The sequence below is a fragment of the Megalobrama amblycephala genome, linkage group LG14 (assembly GCF_018812025.1).
Source record: "Megalobrama amblycephala isolate DHTTF-2021 linkage group LG14, ASM1881202v1, whole genome shotgun sequence".
NCBI lineage: Eukaryota > Metazoa > Chordata > Actinopteri > Cypriniformes > Xenocyprididae > Megalobrama > Megalobrama amblycephala.
The window spans coordinates 45729567-45748912 of record NC_063057.1 but is presented as its reverse complement, the minus strand read 5'-3'; the positions used below and the strand labels follow the sequence as shown (position 1 = coordinate 45748912).

The window sequence follows — 19346 nt, the reverse complement described above, 5'->3', positions numbered from 1 at the left end:
TCATTGTAATAAATAAAGCGGTAAAACATGAATTTTGTGTGACAGTGTCACAGCTTTACAGACACGCCTGTTTTGCACACGTCACTCAAACACAGAACCAGGAAACAGGAAACACATGACTTCAGAGAAAGAGAAACTGAAGTGTAGTTGAGCTGTTGTGTGTTCGTGTCTCTGTATTCATGCTGTAAAATGGCAGAAGCCAGAATATCTCAGGATGAGTTCAGGTGTCCAGTGTGTCTGGATCTCCTGAAGGATCCAGTGACCACTTCCTGTGGACACAGTTACTGTAAGATCTGTATTACAGGCTGCTGGGATCAAGAGGATCAGAAGAGAGTCTACAGCTGTCCTCAGTGCAGACAGACCTTCAGTCCAAGACCTGCTTTAGCTAAAAACACCATTCTGGCTGAAATGGTGGAGAAACTGAAGAAGATTAAACTTCCTGCTGACTGTTACGCTGGAGCTGGAGATGTGCAGTGTGACGTCTGTACTGGAAGAAAACACAAAGCCGTCAAGTCCTGTCTGTCGTGTCTGGAGTCTTACTGTCAGAATCACCTTGACCAACATGAGAGTTGGTTTAAAGGAAAGAGACACAATCTGACTGAAGCCACTGGGCGACTGCAGGAGATGATCTGCCCTAAACACGACAAGATCCTTGAGGTTTTCTGCCGCACTGATCAGGAGTGTATATGTCTGCTGTGTACGATGGATGAACATAAAAACCACGACACTGTATCAGCTGCAGCACAGAGGACAGAGAAACAGGTATGAACTTAAAGAGGTCCCATTATGTTCATTTACAGGTTATAAATTGTTTATGGGGTCTACTAGAATACATTTACATTATTTAATGTCTGTTTTCTCCCTCTCTGTATGAACACTGTTTTAGTTTCAGTTTCTTTAAAACACACCTTATAAAAATTACAGTCCACTCTGATTGGTCTACAGCTTAGAGCATGTGTCAGAAATGTAACACGCTTTACCATAACCAGCGATGGGGAGGTGGAGGGATATGGCACAATGACTGCTGCCTATATACCGTTACAAACTTTAAAGTTCTAGGGGTTAGAACATAATATTTAGTTGTTAATATTGATCGTGGAGGCAGTAGAAAAGACCAGGCACGAAAAGCATTCAAGCCAACTGAATGATTTATTTTCTTAAAGCCGAAGCCACTAAACAGTGTATGTGAGCTATTTACAATGCATTTTAGAAAAGAAAAAAAAAAGGAAAAAAATACAATAAACTAATGGGGAAATAGAAAGATGGTGGCACCAAATTAGAAAAAAATAAAACAAAATAGTTTAAAGCACCAAAATCCTCTAACCTTACTAACTAAAGAAAAATGTGAAAAACAAACCCAAAATCTTTGGCGCATACAATGCCACAAATAATTTACACCAAATACCAAACAAAATTACAAGAAAGGCGCTCAGCCCTTAAATGATGTGTCTAACACTTGATAACTTCGGGCAATATATATATTGCGTGAGCTGCTTACCTGTTCTTCTTTTCCCCAAAAATAAAGAACAATTAACTCTTATCAACTCTCAGCATAGTGTCTGAATAGTACAAAATAAAGTGTTGGGTTTACACAATCACAACGAAAGGATACAAATTCTACACACAGGTTACAAATGCAAAACACCTGAACACACACACTGAGCCACTCAGCGCGACACGCCAAGACACCTTTAACCAGCAGGGTGGCACGGGATAGGCTGCAGAGACGACACCCATGATGATGATTGACAGCTGCCTCCTCCATTCAGCAGATACCTGAGCAAATTGGTAAAGACAGAAAAGGAAAGAAATCCAAAACACACACAGCACCTAACATATACGCTCACAATAATGATTGACAAGACTGAATGATTAGGCACCTCCCGAACCTATGTTTGTAACTTCATTTATACCATTTGAACTGCATGGTTCAGAAAGCAGTCATTATAAAAATGGTGTGAACAGAATAAAAGATTGAGGCTGTATACTGCTGAGGAATAGTGTTAAAAGTACATTTTGACTATCAAGTTAATCTGCATTAGGAAGGCCGAAAAAAGGGTTTAGATTCGGGGTGGTAAAAACAGTGGGTCTCATTCACTAAGCATGCGTATCCGTGAATCTGTGCGTATCCATGAGTCTGCATACAAACGTTTTCATGAGCAAATCATGATTCTTCAATAACCTTCGTTATAAAATTTATTCTAAATTACAAAAAATGTAGGAACATCTGAAAACACTGACCAGCATAATAGAGCAGTCATCAGGGTCATTGCGAACAAATGACCTTTTTTTCCTGCAGGTGCGTCTAAATTTTGTTAGAGGTTGCACTGGTGCCAGCACCACGTTGCCGAACTGATAAGAGCTGCTATTTCTGTTGCATATGAAAAATGGCATCAAATGCAGCGAGAGCTCAGAACAGGAGTTTATGGGCCGATCTTGATCACGTGACACAATTTCTACACAGCGTTTGAGTTCACCACAGTATTAATAACATCACCATGGATTTAATGCAGTAACGATAACTTTAACTATGATATTGTGGCAGAAATAGTCAAATGTTTTTACATGATTCATTTCAGTGTTGATACAACTTTTTGAGAGTAAAATTCAAGCACTTTTCAAGGATTTTCAAGTGCTTTACACAACTTTTTCCAGCACCTCATAGCTCTAAATGTGTCGATTTAAGGTGTGCCCCTAAATTTTCTGCTTCTGCTCCTAAAATTTTCAGTAAGGGGCTACAATGCTCCTAGTAAAAAAGTTAGTCTTGAGACCTGGTCATCATTTTTTTTTAAAGAAGAACACAAAAGAAGGTGTTTTAAGGAATGTCTCATCTGTCCGTATATTGAGAGTCAATAGGCCCCAAAAGATTCAATCTTCAAAAAGGACAATAAGGCAGCATAAAAGAAATCCATACAAACCTAAGAGAGGTGAACTTGGAGTAATCTTGGAATACTTAAACAGTGTGCGACAAAAATCCGAATTCACAGTAGAGCAGGCAAAAAGTACCCGGATGACCTACTACTTCCGGCGAGATTCTGAAGTGTGCATACAGGAGAGAATTTGTGAATGACAGTGAAACGATGCAACTGACACTGTTAGGTCACATGATAATGACAACATGGTGAAATAATTACATATTCAAAATAAGTATCTACTCAAGAGATTATGCGATTTTGGACGCACCGTAAGGCTGAATCCCAAATAGCACACTTCTAGGCACTTTCGGTCTTGTGGACTTCAATGACTGTCTTGAATGCGTGTCCGAGATCATAGGGTGTCCCATTTGTAAATTTTAGTCTTCAAAAGTGTGCTCACGAGCACCTCCTTTGCGGCCAATATGCGCCCTCGATGCGCACTTTTGCTGAGCCCACACTGGTATGGGGTCCGCGGCAGACTTCTTCCCGACATTTAAAGCGGCGTTACGTCACAAAAGTGCAGACTCGTAGGAAGATTGTGAGTGTTTAGGGTGCCATATGGGATTCAGCCATAGTCTTCTGAAGCAATAAGAAAAATCAAATATGGTGGCATGTTTAGTCATGTGACATGCATGAGCCAGTGAGGTTTTCTGTTATTGATGCATCACCATATTTGATTTGGACAGAGGCATTCTTTAGGATATCTTTTATGTGTTCTGCAAGAGAAAATCATGCAAATTTGGAAAGACATGAGGATGACTAAACAATTAAAGAATTTACATCTCTGGGTGAACTATCCCTATAAAACTAGGATTTGATGAAATAATGCTGACACTTACACTATATTGCCAAAAGTTTTGGGATGCCTGCGTTTACGTGCACATGAACTTTAATGACATCCCACTCTTAATCAGTAGGGTTCAATATGGAGTTGGCCCACCCTTTGCAGCAATAACAGCTTCAACTCTTCCTGGAAGGCTTTCCACAAGGTTTATGAATGTGTTTATGGGAACGTTTGACCATTCTTCTAGAAGCGCATTTGTGAGGTCAGGCACTGATGTTGGCGAGAAGGTCTGGCTCACAGTCTCCACTCTAATTCATCCCAAAGCTGTTCTATCGGGTTGAGGTCAGGCCAGTCAAGTTCCTCCACACCATCCTCACTCATCCATGTCTTTATGGACCTTGCTTTGTGCACTGGTGCGCAGTCATGTTGGAACAGGAAGGGGACATCCCCAAACTGTTCCCACAATGTTGGGAGCATGAAATTGTCCAAAATTTCTTAGTATGCTGAAGCATTGAAAGTTCCTTTTACTAGAACTAAGGGGCCAAGCCCAACCCCTGAAAAACAACCCCACACCATAATCCCCCCTTCACCAAACTTTACACTTGGCAGAGTGCAGTCAGGCAAGTATCATTCTCTTGGCAACCACCAAACCCAGACTCGTCCATCGGATTGTCAGACAGAGAAGCACGATTTGTCACTCCAGAGAACACGTCTCCACTGCTCTAGAGTCCAGTAGCGGCATCTGAGGCTTTGCATTGCACTTGGTGATGTAAGGCTTGGATGCAGCTGCTCGGCTATGGAAACCCATTCCATGAAGCTCTCTACACACTGTTCTTGAGCTAATCTGAAGGCCACATGAAGTTTGGAGGTCTGTAGCGATTGACTCTGCAGAAAGTTGGCAACTTCTGCACACTGTGCGCCACAGCATGCGCTGACCCCGCTCTGTGATTTTACGTGGCCTACCACTTCATGGCTGAGTTGCTGTTGTTCCCAATTGCTTCCACTTTGTTATGATACCACTAACAGTTGAATGTGGAATATTTAGTAGTGTGGAAATTCCACGAATGGACTTGATGGCAATTGCACAGGTGGCAACCTATCACAGTACCACATTTGAATTCACTGAGCTCCTGAGAGTGATTCATTCTTTCACAAATGTTTGTAGAAGTGGTCTGCATGCCTAGGTGCTTGATTTTATACACCTGTGGCCATGGAAGTGATTGGAACACCTGAATTCAATGATTTGGAGGGGTGTCCCAATACTTTTGGCAATATAGTGTATTATTGAACCTATAACCTTACTGTACAAGATCTTTAATCAGTGATACAAGCACTTCACTGATATTGGATTCATATCTGTTTACTTGATGACTTATGTGATGTTTCTCCTGTTATTGGTTTGTGCTACAGAAGGAGCTGAAGAAGACGCAGAGGTTGTTCCAGCAGAGGATCCAGCAGAGAGAGAAAGATCTTCAGCAGCTGAGAGAGGCTGTGGTGTCTCATAAGGTGAGTCTGGAGAAGAAGAGAAGTTTGAGAAGTCTCAGTCAGGACTCATTGAAGCCACTGTGTGATTGTGATGTGTGTTCTAACAGCGCTCTGCACAGACATTAGTGGAGGACAGTGAGAGGATCTTCACTGAGCTCATCCGCTCCATTCAGAGAAGCCGCTCTGAGGCCACACAGCGGATCAGAGATCAGGAAAAGACTGCAGTGAGTCGAGCTGAAGGACGACTGGAGCGACTGGAGCAGGAGATCAATGATCTTAGGAGAAGAGACGCTGAGCTGGAGCAGCTTTCACACACACAGGATCACATCCATTTCCTGCAGGTAACAGAGATCTAGAAGAACAGGATCATAGTGGACTTGAGCAAAAGACTCACAGAGAAACATTTCATGAGAGCAGAATGAGCCGTTGACTGAAGTGTTGATCTGTGTGTTCGGTTATTATATAATCATCAGTCAGACTGATCTTCTTCTTTTGAAAGAGATGCACTTACAAATGCAGTTCAACTCTGGAAATCTCTTAGGAAACATTTTCCTGAAAGATATATTGAGCTTCCAGACAGCAAAAATTCAGTAATATTTAAAGGGTGTTTTTATATAGCAATGTGAAATTCATTAACCCGATGGCAGCAGTTTCCCCTAGTAAGATTTCCCATCCTTCTTTGACTTGCTTTTTTTTTACTAGAAATTCTGAGTTTTGTTTATCAAAATAGGATCTTCACACCTGATGAAACTTTTTATAATAATTTTCATTTACACATGAATGAATTTGACAGTGAAGTCTTCAAACAGGAAGTGAGGCTGTATATTAGCATCACTTCAGTGTATTCAAATCACAAAACCTGACCTTGGGATTGTGTCCTAACTGCTATAAGTTATAAATAATGGTCAATCTACTCATTGCCTTTGAACTGAATTTCCTGGACAAATCTCCTCAACCCTGTCATGTGACGCCATTGATGCACTTGACCTGTTAAATTTATGTTATTGCCAGATGTTTGATCATCCAATTGATTTTATAGAACGTTCACATATATTGTACAGGTCCATCTCAAAAAATTAGAATGTCATGGAATAGTTCATTTATTTCAGTAATTCAACTCAAATTGTGGAACTTGTGTATTAAATAAATTCAATGCACACAGACTGAAGTACTTTAAGTCTTTGGTTCTTTTAATTGTGATGATTTTAGCTCACATTTAACAAAAACCCACCAATTCACTATCTCAACAAATTAGAATACTTCATAAGACCAATAAAAAAAAACATTTTTAGTGAATTGTTGGCCTTCTGGAAAGGCCAACAATTCTTGGACCACTTTGGACCACTGAGCCACAGTCCCACCCAGGTAAGACGCTTCTGACACTGTCTTTGGTTCAGAAGTGGTCTGTTACGTGGAATGTGACAGTTGTAGCCCATTTCCTGAAGATGTCTGTGTGCGGTGGCTCTTGATGCACTGACTCCAGCTTTAGTCCACTCCTTTAGAAGCTCTCCTAAGTTCTTAAATTGGCTTTGCCTGACAATCTTCTCAAGCCTGCGGTCATTCCTTTCACTTGTACACCTTTTCCTACCACACTTTTTCCTTCCAGTCAACTTTCCATGAATATACTTTGGCATAGCACTCTGTGAACAGCCAGCTCTTTCAGCAATGCCCCTCTGTGGCTTATCCTCATTGTAGAGGGTCTTGATGATCATCTTCTGGACAACTGTCAAGTCCGCAGACTTCCCCATGACTGCTGTTGAAATTACTGACCTAAACCCAGTATTTATACTCAGAGAATGGTAATTTAATAGAATTTGATATGAAATATTCTTATAATTTGAGATACTGATTTTTTTTTTATTTTGATGAGAAGCAAGCTGTAATCATCAAAATGAAAACAAAAAAGTCTGGAAATATTTTACTTTGTCTAATAAATCTATAATATATTTAAGACTTACTTTTTTAACTAAATTACAGAAAAAATGTATGATATTCTATAAAAATGTATAATATTCTATTTTGTAGCGATTTTGTACAGTTATTAATCAATTTATGGGTGGGGCATATGAATATAATAAGTCATAAAGCTTTATGACTCAATATATGCACATACCGACCCAAGGGGGAATTAAACATATATTGTGAATTAATTACAACGAATTATAATCAATTACCTATATGATTAGTTCTGGTTTAATAATTATTTAGAGAAACTATTAGTTTGTCCAGCAAACAGTAAGTTTCCCACAGACTATTATAACGGAAATGTTATCCTCTGGCCACAAGGATAAATTCCTATGATAGCATCAAACATAGAGCGATTGTATTAGAATCGAAACGTTAAAGTGACCTGGTTTTTGTTGAATGAGCAAAAGAACAAAAAGCATGGATATAATGTATTTAATATATGAAAACTACTACTACAGAGGTTATACGCATAAATACAGAATATACACATATATACAAGAGTGAAAGTCAATAAAGGGAAAGAGAGAAAGCAAGTAGCAAAACCTAACAGTCCTTGAAAGCCAGCACAGAAATCAGTTTCATTTTCTAAGATTTAGAAATGGTACTTGCATCAGTTTGCTTGCTGAGTTTCGGTTCAGTGCTGCTGCAGTTCATTGGCTTCTTCCGTTTCCGCGGGAGGGTTTGAACTGAGGATGTGAAAGTTAGTTTCGCCGGAGAGATAGTGGTCCCGAAAGATGAGTGCGATGGAAGCGCGTCGCCGTGACGTCCGGGAGAGACGTGCGTGAGTGGGCGATGGATGCTTCAGGGCAATCGGGAGAACACACAGAAAAATCCTGGTGCTCCTCTTTTATGACAAATTAGCCAACACACCTCCTTGAAGTGGAATAGCCAATGACATAGGTGCAAAGTTGGCGGGCAAGCGTTCCCTTTGTCTTGTCTCCTAGCTGAATTTGCATAATTTATGACTATCAGATCGGATTTCGAGATGGAGTACTTTCTTCACAGCATCATTAAACAAATCAAACAATGCATTTGACAGCCATGTAATATACATAGGTGAATGAGACGTGGAAATAGCTTTAAAATGAATCTAAACTTGACATATAAGAAAAGCATGTAGAAGAAGTTATGGTTTACAGACAAAATTACATCATTTAAACTAAGTCTAAACACTAGGAAGCATACATGCACTTGATATATGTGACGGGTACACTTTGGCACCATCATATTCTAAGAGTAGCTGTACATACAATCTCTAAGCATGTTTGTGTGTTTTTGTGTGTCTGTGTGTGTGTGGTGTGTGTGTGTGGAATTTTTCTGGTCAGTCTCTGGGCCCACAAAAGGGGAGTGAAGTCCTTTTGAAGTCTCCAGAGTTAGGAAGTTGGAGTTTTCTGTTTAACCTCACGGGTCCACAAACATGCCAAAAGTCGCAGTCGGCCGGAGCTGATTTAGTGATTTAAAAACACAGTTCATCAGGTTAAAAGCATTCTGAAAATTCCAAAGTTTGACTACGAACGGATCCATCCAGACGTTACAATTTTATTCATGATATTCTAATTTATTGAGATGCTAGAACTCACAGCTCTAACATGATATAATGAATATGAGAAGAATGAATCTGATGCTATGAAAGTGCTGGATTGAGAAGAGTTACTAAAGATCAACAAGAGCTGCTCAAATCTGACAGTAGAGCAGGTTATTGGCTGAAGTGTGGAGGTGATGAGCTTTGATTTCTGTTTTCTGTAGAGTTTCCAGTCTCTCTCAGCTCCTCCTGAATCTACAGACGTAAATGACGATCCCTTCAGTTCTCTCTCCTCTTTTGATGTTAGAGAATTTGTCCATCAGCTGAGAGACAAACTGGAGGATTTCTGCAAAGTGGAGTTTAAGAAGATCTCTGAAAGAGGTAAAGTGCTGGGGCCTCATTTATCAACATTGTGTAGAAAAGGTTCTATATTTTGTCCTACGAATAAAATTTTAATTTAGAATGTGTCTAAGTACAAAAAAAATCTGTATTTATCAAATGTGCGCACGCTGTTCTTACGCACGTGAGTAAGCAATCATTGTTGATAAATCCCACGTGTGTAAATACAATGCTTGTTCACGTTAGTGGTCATTAGCATTCGGAAACGCCTCCAATGAACCATATATGGTGGCAACACTTCCCTTTAAAAATCATGTGACTGTGTTTTTTCACACCTACTTAGAAGCCACTCTGTGCTCTCACCAAGCAGATCAGCACGATATTGGAAAATGCACTCTCTGCCGAGCGCATTGTTTGCCAAGTCTTCCAATAATGCAAGATAAGCCATTGCACTTGTCACATTTGTCACAGGTGTCTTTTATAGGGTTTGACACCAATTACGCATCGTGTTTAAAACTAGAGAAATGATAAATTGAGTGTTTTATAATTAAAGGAAACAGGATATATGTGGATTGCTTAATGCATACTGTGACACTTAAATGTTTTTTTATGTGTAGTGTCACTATTGTACTACTAGATTCTCTGCGTAAGCATGCTCAGAGGTGTGCTTATATTTGCACACATTTCTACGTATAAGTACAAGTTGGTAAATCCCACACTTAGCATGAAACTGTTCTTATGCACTCATTACGCACATATCTGTACGAACGCACTGTTGATAAATGAGGCCCCTGGAGATTCATCTGCTCTCAGAAACGATCCTCCATCATCTCATATCATGTAGAAGATCATATTAGAAATGTCTTAGGAACGGATGCAGGGATCATTTTCTCTTGACATGATAATCACACTCTTCATGTCTGTTGATTTCCACAGTCACTTCCACCAACATTGTTTCCAGAACCAGGAACGACTTCCTACAATGTAAGTCACTGAGAAAACAAGCAGAAAACTTCAAAGTGTGTTCATGTTCTTTTGTACACTGCTTTTGTCTTGTTGTCAGTAGCACAATCTTGCAGATCAAGTGTGTCAGAAATTGAATGTAGCATCTGTTCATTGTCATCAATTTGGCATCCACTGTAGACAGAATCACTGATTATAATGGGTTGCATGTGCTTTTGACGTGACATGTAGCGCTGTTCACGTCTGGTGTTGACAGTGTGACCTGCCAGTTTGCACCAGTGTTACTAGAATAGATGGTGTATCATTTCCATAGCAACGACTATTTACTTCAGTGTTTCTTTCAGCTTTCTGTAGCGCAGCTGCTGAACGTCCAGTGAAAACAACTTCTGCATTTAGCATTCAGACAGTATACTGTGTTTCTTGACAAAAAGTGTCTTACAAAATGTGATATATATGAACGCGTAGGCAGGATAATTTTTATATCATTTTGAAGCAAAAACTCTAGTCTACAACCTCCAGTACCCAGAAGTCTTGTAAACACATATAAAATATTAGTTTTGTGGCCTTATTTTAGTGACTTAAGTTTTTTTGTTTTTTCAATAACCATGCATAAACATTATTCCTTCAAAAACACAAACGTACATACATGTTCCTCACATATTATGGTAGCCAAGTTTGTGCTGAATACAGTGTAATGACAACTTTTCCATTAATACGTTTATGAACAACTGAAAAAAGCACAAATATCAGGGCATGTCAAAACATCTCCAGGGCCCCAAAAATCCTCAGACCCCAGAGGGTTAATATATTACATGTTTTAATAGACAAGGGAACAACTGATTTAATATATATTTATAGACAGAAAACTAATTGTTGTTATATAGCTCAACACGTTTAGTCTTATTGTTTAAATCTAATTTTCTTGATTTTTTTGCGAGTACCATGCTTTACCATGCCTCAGAGAAAAACACTATTTTGTGAAGTAGCTAACATAGCATAATCAGATGCAGCTTTATTTTTAGTAACAGTAATACAGCATTTTCTCCATCATACAATACATTTTAAAATTAATTGCATGCCATTTATCAACACAAGCCATCCAGCATTTAATATGATATTCTAAAATCGCTTACTGCAGTGTGTCTCAAACAAGTGTCTCACAGCAGCCGCTGAGCAAACACACAGAGTAACTTTCAACACACTCAAATGTATCTAATATGATAAACAGAGCTGTGTTACCTCATACTCATGACCGGAAAAACGGAAGCAGCGCCGGCGACTGTGTCATAATAAAAGTTCAGCTGCTCGTGATGCATGTGTTGCGCAATCACTCCAGCGGCCTTGTTCAGCTCCCACAACACTCGGTCCTGCTTTGCTTCATACTACAGTAAAGTTAATAATCACATCCATGAACATGATTTCTGCCCGAGTCCTATCCTGATTATTTCCACTGGCCGTTGAGGTGAAAACCACATGTCCCAAGATTCCGCACTCAAACTTGGCGTCATCAAGCTACGCCTTTGTTTTGAATATGCCTCTAGCGAACTCTAGTGGACAGAAATCTTACATACTGCACCTTTAAAGGTGCAATAGGTGATTCCCTAGAGAAACATTTTTTATTATACTGGTTGAAAGTCTCCTCATATCCTGATAGAAATTACTATGTTAAACGGTCTAAGTATAATGTAAGGCGAAGGACCATAAAATGTTCATTCAATCTTTATATTCAGTCTGAATTAAATAATACAGTGTCCTACTTGCCTGTCTGCGTATGTTTTTACATACCCTCACACACCCTGTTCATGCAGACACCATACGTCATCAGCATGTTTCATGCCTTGCAGAGTTTATACAAGACCTTAATCACGGAGCACCACAAACAAACAGCAGCACCTTTTACAGTTCTTACCGAATCAAAACAACAAGCTTATGCTGCGTTCATGCCATAACTACCGTAATTAAGAGATGGCAACCCGTGATGTTCTATCTGGAGTTGATCAGTCAGACATGGATTTTTACCTGTACAACAAAGGACCACCGATTTAGAGCCATGATCACAGAAATCGATTGTTTCACGATAGTGATAGTGATCTTTCGTCTGGGGAAGCCAAAAATTGTGCAGTGTATCCCAGGCTTTACCTGACTCCCAACAAAATAAAACAGGTGAGCCTTCTGAGCCTCTGCTTCCCTCGCTATGCGTACTATATCAACAAATAGTAAATAGTGAACTATTTAATTAAATCCGCTATCCGTTACTGATTAAATAATATAAGAAAATAATCACTAAGAAAATCACATGTGAATTAGACCAACGAAAGCACAAAGATACAAATTAAACTCTAACGAAATAAATGCTTTTTCGCTCCAGAGAATCGATGAGAGTGGCTGGAGCAAGAACAAAAGGAAACGGAGAGAGAACCATTGTTGCCGCCAACGCCTATTTATCTGGAATCCCAGATGACGTCACTCTGCTTTCACAGATTGAGGATTCTCCCCACAACACCGCCTAAAGGCTTAAAAATATTTATATATTACGCAGATATACGTAACAACCACACTTTTACTTGAAAATGAAAAACAGAAGTTATTTAAAAAAATCAGCAAACTGGAACCAAATCCCCCCCGCACATGCCTGTAGGTCTCCACTTTACATCCAATTCTGCCTCTTCTGTCCAGTTTAAAAGCGTACTTGGCGAAGCTTTATGATCAGTCAGGTTCCTCAGGTGCCTGTCATGCACCGCACAGCCAGGTATCCAGGATCTACAATAGTTCACTAGCCCCAGAAAACTTTGAAGCTGCTGCACAGTTCGAGGGGACTTCAAACGGCGGGTGAATCAATGTAGCTATTTACCTTGAAATGTAAAAGCTAAAATGGGCTGAGTCTCTGGATGTACAGGTACGGAGAAGAATGCTGCGCAGAGATCTATAACGGTGAAGTATTTATGCGCACATGGAATTGAATTAACAACGGTTGGAACATCAGGTACGATCGGTGCCAACGATGTTATTAACTGATTTATAGCCCTTAAATCTTGTGTCAAACGGCATGTCTTTCCATCCGATTTAACGAATGGATTGGTACAAGGACACCCTACTGAATAAAATTGTCAATGATTGGTTTAATACCAAGTTTCTTATCCTTAGATAAAGGATATTGCTTAATATAGACTGGTTTGTTCGTCTTCAATTTGGCTTTATAGGGTTCCATATCAATGAAACCTGTGTCATCTTGATACTGTGACCACAACAATGGGTTAATCATTCTGTATACCGTTTGAGGTGGGTCAGGCTTTGGTGGGGTAGGCAGTGATTCACTGGGTTCTTCCCATGTCGGCAATGGGTTCATTGAGACCTGCAAGCTGGATAGGAAGGAAAACACAACCTGTTTATCAGTGAATTTGATATCCATATTCAACCTGTGCATCATATCGCATTCCAGTAAATTCATTGGAGCTCCTGGTATAATTGTAAATTTGTGAAAACATGGTTTAAATCCAGGAGCTCTGACTTCCAAAAGGGGTGTTACCGGACATTCAACGTCAGTTCCTGATATTCCCACAGAGTTAACTACTTGATTAGACAGAGGACCCTCATAATGTGTGGAGCTCATTAATGTTACATCCGCTCCAGAATCTAAAAGGAATGTTTGTTGTCGACCATGCACCATTAATGTAATATAAGGTAAATCTTCACTATGGTTTGAAAATTTGAGGGTCATCATTATAAATTGGAACTGACATTTCTCTGTGGGCCTCCCTATTCTGTCTTATTGTGCCATGTAGTAGGGTACATGCTAGCTGGTGGTTTACTTCTCTGTTGCTGTGGCTTCGCCCATGGCTTCCTCTGCAGTTGAGCTTTCCATTCTCTACAATCACGGCGTATATGACCCTCTCGCCCACAGTAATAGCAAATTATTGCTGGGCTTTTTTGTTGGGCCCAGGGTGGTTTCACTTTTGCTTTTTGATTATACACTTTCCCTTGAGTTCTCTGACCTGTAAACATTGCAGTCTCAGTCTTAATTGTGAAACCACCAGATGAATCTAGTTCACTAATTCGCTTCCCCAATCCGTCTATATCCATCTCAAAGAGATTGGTTGTTGTAATTCTGATCAGCTGTGCCTGCTTTGACTGCATATTGTTCAGGAAGGTGTTTATGAACAAAGCCTTCATTTCATTATTCATTGGGAGTTTAGACTCTTCCACCCATGCCTTCTTGAATCTAATGTAGAAGTCTGAAGCAGGTTCTTTAGGTTTCTTGAGCTCTTAATTGTTTAAAGAAGATGTCATGGTTTTCAGGGTCATCCCAGAAAAACACATTTGGCGTTGCAACCGTGCCTGTTGTTTTATCATTGTAACGACTCAATGTTGGGTATTCGTCAATTAACATCAATATGTCAGATATCTTCCTCTGTAAACAAACCCTCTCGTGGATACGGTGTTTCAATTTGTGGTCTCATTTGCTCTGACCATCCCACCATATTACTCACATATGGCTCAGTGTAAAATCCCTGATTATTTCAGAACATGAAATCAACTGGTGATTCCCCGGTAGTGGTCTTGAGACCGAACCCCCCATGTTCCACTTTAATGTGTTAGTAAATGTGTGCACAATATTTGTTTTGTTTTTCTGTACTCAATTGCCCAACCTCAATTGCTGTACATGTATCGTATTGCGACCAGTGGGTGGTTTGGTCCTAGTTTAGGTTCACACAAGACTTTCGTCCTGACTGCCTTGAAACCACCTTCTTTTATTTGGGTGTTATCTAATTTTGGACTCTCGCCTAGACAGTCCAGCGTTTGCCAAACTGCTTTCGGGTCGCCCCTAAAACACCTTCTTTTAGGTCACAATATATCAACATGCAATAACAATTGAAATTATTTTCATCAATATCAAATATAAAAAGATTTTTGAAAGATAAAGTTACGCTGCCGTGATCTGAAGTGCAGTGTGATCAGTACTGCACCTCCAACCACCCCAGTTAATAGCTAACATGTTTTAACACAAGATACATTGCAAGATACATTACAATACACAAAGTTTATTCGGCCAGAGGGCCAATATATATTGAAAATATACAAAGTGAAAATGACAACTCAGCATTAATACAATAAAGTGAGTCTTGATCTCATCAGAATTTTCATCAGTTTCATACGAGAAAAGATTTGCTCACAGATATACGTGCTGCCAAAAAGTGTGCACATCTTCATTACATGCCTTTTGATGTTTGGGTATGTCTTGTTAGGCAGGGCAGCATAGAATTCAATGAGGCTGTTGTGCTTAAATGCGTCTTTCAAAACATCACAGTTCTGCAACTCAGCCAACTCAAACTGATAAGAAGGCAGGGCTTCGTCAATGTCGGCATCAAAGGGGTTCTGGAAAAGGTAGATTTCTTTAGCGTGGATTTGTAGCTCACTGAATCGCATATCAAACTCTGCCTTCAGCATTTCCAGCACTTCCATGGACTTTTCAGTTGGGAATGGGGCCACTGGTTTCTCAGCTGAGAGACTTCAAAATATGTCTCTGGGATTGTTCAGAGGGCTGGTCCAAATGTGGGGGCGGGCCGTATTCGGCCCGAGGGCCGTAGTATGGGGACCCCTGAGCAAGGGCATCACATGACAACAGGAAGCACTTGGCAAACACAACAAACAAAGCTATGAAACAGCAAGAAACAAACAAAACACCAAAACAAGACATTACAACTAGATAATTAAAATGACAAGATATATTTCTTATTTTCTGGAAAAAAACTAAAATAATCTGTTTGAGACAGTAACAAGAAACAAGATTTCAAACTGAAACAAGATTATTTTTCTTACCCCATTGGCAGATAATTTTGTGTTTTAATCAAAAACTCACTTCATTATTTTTTTCCCCTAGGAAAAAAAAAAAAAAATCTAATGTCATTTTACTTATCTAGTAAAAGCATCTGGATTCAATAATTTTTTTAAAATATTTAGCTGAAAACAAGACAAAAAATACTACATAAGAAAAAACATTTTTGCAGTGTATAATGATAAACTGTAATGAGACAGAGTTTAGAAACATTAAAAGATCAGATTCCTAATTCCTAATTCTGATGTGTTTTATCTCCATCAGATTACCATCAGCTCAATCTGGATCTAAATTCAGTGAATGAACGCCTCCATTTGTCTGAGAGGAACAGAGTGATTACTTGCACCGGCATTCTCAAAGCCCAGCCATATCCTGATCATCCAGACAGATTTGATCATCCTCAGGTGTTGTGTAGAGAGAGAGTGTGTGGACGCTGTTACTGGGAGATTGAGTGGAGTGGAGATGATATGTTTGGTGTGTCTATATCAGTGTCATATAAGAGCATCAGCAGGAAGGGTCGGGGTGGTGAGTCTTTGTTTGGATGTAATGATCAGTCCTGGGGATTGCAATGCTCTTCCTCCAGTTACTCATTCTATCACAATAGCATAGAGACGAAACTCCAGGTAAAGTCCATCATCAGCAGAATAGGAGTGTATGTGGATCACAGTGCAGGAACTCTGTCCTTCTACAGCATCTCTGGAGACACAATGAGCCTTATCCATAGAGTCCAGACCACATTCACTAAACCGCTCTATCCTGGGTTTACTGTTTATAGAAGATCATCAGTGAAACTGTGTTGATGAATCAGAATAGACTGTAGAGAGATTCTACCCATAATGCTTTGATGAATCAGTAACAGTGAGATATTATTGAACTTATTCCTGACTAGCCTACTGCGTTTCGAATTATGGGTTCAACTTCCTGTTTTGGGAACTTCCATTCAAAAAAGACTGAAATGAATCGTTTCAAATCATAAGGTTGCCCTACAAATAAAGCTTATCTGTCAGCTTGACTGAATGAGCTGTCATTTTTTCATGTTTTATTTTCAGACATCATGAGAATTACGTAACGCTTATTTTAACGTAACACGTTATAACAAGAATATCTATGGCAAGAGCTCTTTTCATCCTTTGCTTTTTATCCTCGTGATTATTTTATTTTGTCCCTTTGCATACCGCTGTAATAGTATGAAAAAGGACAACATATGCTGCACATTTGTGGTCTGTTCTCCCGATATAATTTACGATATATCCCATTAATAATTAATTGGGATGCACGAAGAATCTCTCGTTTTTCTCCTCAAAGTCTCACGTCTCTTTCCAGGTTTGTTTTCACAGGTACATACAATTTATTAAATGTTTAAAATGGAAATCACTTTGAAATAGTATAGGAAAGTTCATGAACATTTTTATTAAGGCAACATATATTACATAATACAGATATCACTATAGTTATGTTTAACCCATCCGTTATTGCTGTGGAAAGAATCACACTTTTTCATGGCCTGTTGAAAGTACCTTGTTGATGCTTTTACATTTTTAAATGTCCTTTTAATGTTCGTTGGTTGAAGGGTGAGTAGAATAATGTCATCGCTTTGTACCCAGTTTAAAAATAAAAAGCTTTACTGCATTCATAGAGCGTGTCTATCACTGACTGTTTACAGCTTAACGGAAGTTACTCCATAATCCGTGCAAAGTGTCATGGGGGATTGGAATAAGGTGTATAGAGTCTCTTATTTGTTCTTCATTACATTAATACTACAGCTGAACTTCTGTCAGTGAAATAATATATCAGAATAAATGTGTGTAATCAATCCTCATGTAGACAGAGAGATCAGTGTGTGTGTGTGTGTGTGTGTGTGTGTGAGAGAGAGAGCCATGATGAGTGACTGTGTGAGTCTGTGCTTTTCTCAAGCTCTGTTTGTGTTGATGGAAATCACAATCATTCAGTTCTTATTGTTGTGTCACATTAATCATTTTTATTATTACTATTAAAATTATCATCAGTTGAAATGATCACACACAGGATTCATTAAAATGTATGTATTCAATAAAAAATGAGATTTTTTGTAAAATTGATAAATGTCAATGTATTAATGAATGTAAAATATATCAATCCAGATCATGTGATCATACTGTAAACTCTTGATCAGTGAAAGTATGAGCACAACTCTGAGAAAAGATAAAAACAAGGATTGAATCAAATCATCATCAGTTCAATCAAGATAACTCAGAAATATAATAGGTATGTGTTAAGAAGAAAGTGTTTTGTTCCCTTTCTCGTTGTTGTCTTTTTTCTTAATCTGTTGTAGTCACGTACACCTTTAAGGAGTATCTTATTTCCTATAAGAGCCACACTGTTCTGTTCATGCCTATAATTATATTTATATTATAATTCATACTCCTTAATGCTTCTGTAAAATAGATGAGTCATACATGCATTTAGCTTTCCTTTGTTTTAAGTTGGCCTAGATTCTGCTATATATAAGTTACAGTGAGCTCTGACTTTGACTTTGAGTGAACAGCACTTCTCGTGTTCGTGTCATTCTTTGTCCCCGGTAACAGTGTTCTGCTCTACATTATATTGATTAAGTATTGGAGGTCCATAACTTTATCTAACAGTATGAAAGAAGGAAAACTGTAAGCTGAACTCTGAACTCAGTCCAGATGAATCCCATCATTACTGTAAATGTCAGAACTGTTGGAAATTTCTTTGTTCAGTGGTTCATGCTGCTCGTCCTGATCTAGAAAGTATCCTGACATGATAAACCATGTTTTTCTACATGAACTGTGGTAATACCATGCTCTGAATTCATCATGTAGTGTTGTGGTGAATAATGTCAGTGTTTTCTTTCTATATCTGTCATGTGATCGTCCCGCTGCTGCTCTCAGTGCTGTAATGAACACAAATAATTCAATATATTAATATACTTCACTTTCATCAGAGCAAAGAGAGGCAGTGATGAAGTGTAATGTTTCAGTAGAGGATGTCAAACACTGTGATCTATACGATGACCTTTGACCTTCCTGAAAGATGAACCAGTCTAACTAGATTATGATCTCTGTCAGAAACCTGTACCTGAAAAACTTCTGATCTGTTGTATTTGTCCTATTGTGTGTAATTTGCTTCTTTGTTCTTATTGTTAACAACAAAACATAAATAACCAAAATATCTATATTGTGATATATTGTTACTGTTATCATTATTTGAATTAAAATGTATTATATCTTGAAAAAGGATTTTGGTCATTTCGCCCACCACAAAATGACACATAATATGAACTTTGATTTATTAAGTCATACACTGATTTAAACATGTATTTTTAACTTGTAAACCACATTTGTAGCATATGTGCATGTGCATGTGCATATTAATACTGTTATATCTGGTATAAATGATTTCTACATCCGAACATTACAGTTTTGCCTATTAGACAAAATATCTCACTCTTCCAATATCATTGGTAGTTCCTAATATTTTCTTGGTAATAATCACGGTTCCGGTACGGTTCGGTATGTCAAATAAAAATAAAGAAAA

General features: G+C 38.7%; 1 protein-coding gene across 1 annotated transcript; it reads left to right on the top strand.

The window, feature by feature from the left end:
* The first annotated feature begins 125 nt into the window (after positions 1–125).
* On the top strand, positions 126–18954 carry LOC125245799 (tripartite motif-containing protein 16-like). The gene is made up of 6 exons (XM_048156563.1): positions 126–762; positions 5110–5205; positions 5292–5525; positions 8899–9055; positions 9950–9997; positions 16074–18954. Exons 1-6 carry the CDS (start codon positions 190–192, stop codon positions 16607–16609), a joined length of 1644 nt encoding a protein of 547 aa, XP_048012520.1. The 5' UTR covers positions 126–189; the 3' UTR covers positions 16610–18954.
* Positions 18955–19346: the final 392 nt, after the last annotated feature.